The sequence below is a fragment of the Akebia trifoliata genome, chromosome 15 (genome assembly GCF_017979445.1).
Source record: "Akebia trifoliata isolate Shusen 1 chromosome 15, ASM1797944v1, whole genome shotgun sequence".
NCBI classification, from domain to species: domain Eukaryota; kingdom Viridiplantae; phylum Streptophyta; class Magnoliopsida; order Ranunculales; family Lardizabalaceae; genus Akebia; species Akebia trifoliata.
In genome coordinates this window covers 6,204,974-6,211,350 of record NC_141389.1, presented here as the reverse complement: position 1 = coordinate 6,211,350, position 6,377 = coordinate 6,204,974, and the positions used below count along the sequence as shown (strand labels likewise).

At 33.2% G+C, this 6,377-nt stretch overlaps 1 protein-coding gene across 1 annotated transcript; it reads left to right on the top strand.

The window, feature by feature from the left end:
- The first annotated feature begins 3,061 nt into the window (after nucleotides 1–3,061).
- LOC147384110 (UPF0481 protein At3g47200-like) lies at nucleotides 3,062–4,357 on the top strand. The gene has a single exon (XM_086426307.1). It carries the CDS (start codon nucleotides 3,062–3,064, stop codon nucleotides 4,355–4,357), a length of 1,296 nt encoding a protein of 431 aa, XP_086282433.1.
- The last annotated feature ends 2,020 nt before the right edge of the window (nucleotides 4,358–6,377 follow it).

The window sequence follows — 6,377 nt, the reverse complement described above, 5'->3', positions numbered from 1 at the left end:
TGGAATAAAGTCTTTGAAACTCAATTGATATGTCAATACTCCAATTTTTGGATGAAAATGATAAATTTAGATGGTTAGGGCATTCAATTAGGAGAAATGTGGGAGATGAGGTCCAGGGACCCTTTAAAAAGAAAAAATTTACTAAATGTCCTTCCAAGCTATTGCCAAAAACTTATGGACTATTTAGAAAGAAACCCTTCTACAAGGGTCATTTAAGTAATTTTTCCTTATTTCAACCTTTAAATATCATGGTAAGCTAGAATTTTTGGGAAAGTAGGAAATGCTAGGATTATTTTATAGAAGGGCTAAAGTGAAGTTGAAAACAATGAATTGAATAAAATATTGAATAGCATAAAAAAAAGAATAATGATTTTCTAACAAGAAAGTCTGCACTCAGATGATGTGGCAAGGACATGAAACCATAGATGTTTTTCACCGGGATACACAAATGCACATCCCCATAAAAGATGTGCAGTTGTTTATCCCGAGAAAAAAGATCTATGGTTATGTGTCTTTGCCACGTCAGGCAAGTATTAACTGAGTGAAGATTTTCTAGTTAGAAAATCATGACTAAAAAAAATGATCATAGAGGTTAAAGTGCTTTAAATCATTAGCTTTTGGGAGAAAAATCAAAGATAATGTTGTATCTATAGGTTGATGATGAGGGCTTTTATGTCATTTAATGTTGTTCTATAAGAGAAGACCATGGTCAAGGGGCATGTCTTCTATTTTATACCACATGAGGTTTCTAAAAAAATTCTCCAAAATGTGGATGGATATCGTTAGATTTAATTGATGTAGCATAGGATATTTATATGCGTCATCATCTATTTGGTGAACTGAAAAGTTAGGAGAGAGAAAAGAAAAGTTAGATTATGCCTAGGGGTGCACATTGGATCGGTCCAAATCGAGAATCGAATCAAACTGAACCTTAAGATTGGATTGGTTTGATTTTATAGACAAATGATTCAATTTCTGATTAAAATTTTAAAAAATCAATTGATTCGATTCGATTATCGATTTAGGGATGTCCTAGACTCGAATCAAATCAAGAATCGAACCAAAATGTCTATAGGGGATAGTTAGACAGTTTGGTGCAAAACATAATAAATGATTTTTTTTATTCTACTGGATCTCAATTTAAAGTAGGTAGGCCGCTGCAGAATTATGAAGAAACCTCCTCATTGCATGACACGTGGTGTTTTGAATTTATTTCATGCATTTACATTTCCCAAAATTTTGAAATATCTTCTTAAAATGCCACGTGTAACCCAATGAAGAATGTGTCATCAAAATTTTGATACGGTATATTGATTTAAAATTTTTTCTTTATTCAATCATTAGACACAATTGTAACCCAAATCGAATAACAGAGCTTTATGTCAAATCCAACCGTTACCCAAATTAAATGAGACAAATGACATAACTTTATGTCAAATCCAATCCATGTGGACCCTAATTTGGTTTTTGTCTATAAAATTCTAACCGAAGTCTCTTTCATTGTACCTCTGAAAATTAGGATTTTGTATTGTGTGCAACACCTTGGCAGGCATGAAGGAGGGTTCAACTACGAAGACCAACGAGTCTCAATCTGACGTTGATGGGTATGTTATTTTTATTCTATTATATTTTTTTACTCCTTTGTTTTACAATTATATTTAATGTTAAATGTTGTTAGAAGGATTGTTTTTTCAATTCTATCTAATAGTAAATTTTGTAACAAAGAATTTATAATTTATAATAAAAAATAGCTTCAAGACATGTTTGAGGCTCCTCATTAAATTAGTGATACGAGGCTTATCCCTAGCAAAATGCAAGATTAGGTTTACTCCTTACCTTAAGTTAAGGTTGCATTTTCTTAATGATTTAACAGGTGAGATATTTGAGAAGTACCTTAGATTTATTTAAGGTGTGTTTGATTACTTAAAAATAGAAAAATAAAAAAATTATATTTATTTTATTATAAAAATTTTCATTTTTTATGTGTTTGATTGATATTTTTCATGAAAAATGAATTCACCCTAATCTAAAAATCCAACTAAGATTTTAGATTTCATTTTCCAACTGTATCAATGGGAGAATGAAATTTGCCCACCCCCCGAAAAAACATAGTTCATCTTATTCTTCCCCTTTACCTTTCCACCACCACCACCATCATCGTCACCATGGCCATCACTTGGCACCGTCATCGTCAAGATCCTCTCTCTCTCCTTTCTTTTTGTCTTTTGCACCCTTAGTCGCTATAACCCTGCTCCGCCTCCTCCTCCTCTCACTCTTCTATTCTTTTTTATCTTGCTCTTCTCCTTGATTTTTTTTTTCCAAACTCGAATCAAATACACTTTTTTAATTTTCACCCTACATATTTTCTACCTTCATTTTTTCAAGGATTTCAAATTCTTTAGAAATTGGGTTTCCATGCAATCAAACAGACCTTAATTTAGTTTTTTTTTTTTTTTTTTTCCTTTTAGAGGTGAAGTGTAGCTTGTGTTGTCACCGTAGGCAGAGTATAGATTTTCTCTATATAAAAAAGTAAAAATTAAAAAACCTATTTTAAGCCACCCTGATCTTTTTGAAAGTGATGTAGTACCCTATAACATGTTGTTATATTTGAGATGTCCCTTGTTTTCAAAGTGATGCCATGCCTCTTTTTCCCTCTCTTTTGCAAAAGTTGTTTCCCCCCCCCCCCCCCCCCACCAATTTTTTAATTTTTTTACCCTCCTTAAATATTTGGGGTGATTTAGACACCCCCTCTTAATTTTTGATGAATATTTGACATACCACTAATTTATAAAATCGATGACATACCCTTTTGTCTTTCTGGCCTTCCCTTCTACAATTTTGCAAATATTGGAGATATCCCTATTTTGAAATAGATGACATGCCGTCATGCAGTAAAAAATTTGTACTTTTTGAAAGAATTTGAAGAATTTTGTGATGGTGGCGGTAAAGTGTTTAAAATTTTCCTTTTTCATTATTTTTAAATATAGTTTTAAAAAAAAAGTGATAGAAGCCAACTTATAGTTTTAGTTATCTCCTCACATACCATTTGTGTGTTAGTTCCATGATTACAGTTACATCCATCCCAAGAAGTCAAAAGGACGAGTTGTTGGACAGCATAAAGAAGGGCACAAGCGACCGAAGGACCAATGGCAACATTAAAATTCCTAGGGTACCACTATGGTTGAAGAACGAAGCTAATAAGAAATGCTTTGAGCCTGCATTGGTATCAATTGGACCTTATCACCACAATAATTTGGAATCATCGTGGATAAAAGAGCTCAAGATCAAAACTGCTCAGCGATTTGTTAGTGGTTGTGGTCCTAGCATTGATGAGGCCTACAAAGATATCTATAGTAAGGTTGAATCTGTAAGTGATGATGCTATGAAGTACTACGATCAGGTGTTCATTTCTTCTTTAAACAAAGAAGCATTCACAATCATGATGTTTTTGGATGGTTGCTTTGTTTTGGATTTCATTTATCATATCATGTTTGGTAGCAGTAATGACGAGTTGTTAGCATTCGGAAATGACATACATTTTATATTTAGAGATTTGTTCTTGCTTGAAAACCAGCTCCCATACCCAGTTTTGAAGGTGTTGATGGACTTCAAAAAAGGCCCTGAAGATCAAAGTGAAAATATGATTCATGGTTATGTTGACTTAGAAGTGGAAGACAACTTTAAGATTTTTTCATCATCTTTTGGTAAAAAGCGTGAACCCTATCATATCCTAGACCTTTTTCGGACCAAACTAGTCGGTGACAATCCCATTGATGACAAGCTGGGGCCGACGAGTTATGGTTTGTGGCGATCATACCCTCCAGTTAATGAGCTTCTAGATAAGGGGATTACATTCAAGACAAATGATTTAGGTGGTTTATATGACATTGAATTCAAATCTAACGTGTTCAATGGAGAGCTATCACTTCCTATATTAGAAATTAACCACTCCACCAAAGACAGGTTTCTCAATTTAATTGCCTATGAGTTGAGTTCCGATTTCCTCGATGATCGTGCATTCATCTCCTTCATTTGTTTCCTAGATACACTCATTGATCATGCTGATGACGTGAAATTGTTGCGTTCTGCGGATATAATCTACAATTACCTTGGCAGTGATGAGGAAGTAGCTAAGCTTGTCAACCAGTTGGCAATTGGATTGGGTCATAATCCTTCTGCCTATTCGAAAATTATACATGGAATTCATAAGTATTGTAAAGACAAGCGAAGGGTCTATATAGGTGAATTTGTGCACACTCATTGCAGTAATCCATGGAAAATTATTGCTTTAATTGCTGCATGTTTCATTATCTTTCTTACCGGTGTCCAAACCTTCTTCACAGTCTTTCCTCCATGAATCAAGAAAACTTATTTCTATAGTCATGTGACCAGTATTGCTTTGTTTGTTGCAACTTGTGTGAGTGTGTGTTCTCGCAGGTGTGTAAGCTCTCTTCTTTATATCATTATATGTAATAAATAATATTGTGGAACTCTGTGTGTAATTAAAGTAGACTTTTTCTAATATTTGTGTTACAAACTTGCATCCCAATTGATTGATTCATGTTATAACTGTATGAATGGATACTATAAAAGGTTTTAAAATTCTATTTTATTTGTTTGTAGTGAATCACATATCTAAAAGATAAGGGGAAAATGTCTACCTAGAACTCTAAGCTAAGGAGGTTCGGTTTAGAGACAAGGAGGTGTTAGGCAACCTATTCCTCTCATCTTAAAATAATTACTAATATATGACTATAGGTGAAGATTAAAAAACTCTTTTTTGGGTTTTGAAAATAAAGAAAATTATAGAGAATAGTTGAGAAAAATTAACTATAGTCTAGCTCTTGAAAATAAACAAATTAAAATAGTGAGCAAGCTAAATACAAAAGAATATCCTTGCTTGAATTTTTTATGAGCCTAGGATTTTGGTAGAAATCCACATGGATTTCACTTTCTTGGATCCTAATGTTCTTTTTAAAGGTTATATGCTCACTTGAGAGCATTTTTTTTATTGGTTTAGCCTTTAAAAGGTTTTAATGAGTTGGATACTATCATAAAAAAACTAGGGATCTTATGCATGAGTTGTGTCCTATTTGGGACTTTTTTTTTTTGATAGAGAGTTCAATGTAGATTTAGATCGATCCCCACGTTTGGCCCATAGACATTTTAAAGAAAAAATAGTGATGTGTATGTGCATAATGTATGCATGTAATGGACTTAGAAAGAAAAGATTACCTTTAAAGAGGGATTACTCCCTAGCTTTTAAGCCATTACGAAAGAATCTAAGAAAATCTTTATTCTATGAATTTTAACTTGTAAGGTAAGTAAAGAACAACTACTCTAAGAATTTAAAAGTTATAAGGAAAATAAAGAGCAACTAATTTAGGAATTTAAAGCCTGTAAGAAAAATAAAGAACAAATATTATAATGCTCTTGAAAGCTTATTGAAGGCTTAAATGAGGAGATTACCTTTAAAAGGTTTTACTTTCTACTTTCAAGTCTCACTAAAACAAAGTAAGATCTACATTTATATAAGCAAATAAAGCATAAAAATAAACTTGTTTAAATGTAAAGAAGAAGAATAGATAGAGGAAGGAGATTTTGAAGGAGATTACATAGGAAAAATCTGAAAAATCACAACTAAGCTCCACCATGGTCTCTTCTTCTTTTTTTTTTTTTCTTTTGTTCTTGGTTAGAGTTCCCTAGGTGTTTGCGAAAGGATTTGGATAGAGTTTTGGTAGGCTAGAGGATTTTGAGGAGAGATTTTTATAGAATTTTGGGTTACTTGAGTTTCTCTTTCTTATTTTCTTTGAATTGGAGTCCTGTTGAAAGTGCCCTCAATCCGCGGGGTGCGCGGATCTACTTTTGATTTTTGAGGTTTGGGAGTCGCCATCTAGTTATTACGGTCTAAGAATCGAACACTGACTCTAAAAGGCAAATAACACTAATCTACGAAAGAAAATACGGGTATGGTGATCACGTTACGGGGTTGGAAGGTGTTAGGTACCAAATCCGCTCGGCAAATGCCGGTTTCTACTAATTCCCAAAAATGATTACATTGCATAATAGACAAAAAAAGTAATAAATAATAATAATAATAAATATAAAAAAATTATCTCGTCGATTACAACGATTCCCTCAACACTGGCAGAGAGTATCCTCGTATGTATTTCCTTGCTATTCAGCCGTCACCGGATCTGATTTCTGATCTCCAAGTTGAGGTATCTTCTTCTTAGATCTATGAGTTTTCTGATTTTTTTATGGATTTCAATGTGTTTTGAAAAGATTTTTGGGTGTTTTTTGAGTTAAAGTTGAGGTATAGATGTTAGGTAAGGAGTTATAACTTCAAAATTAGGATTTTGGGAAGGTTGGGGAGG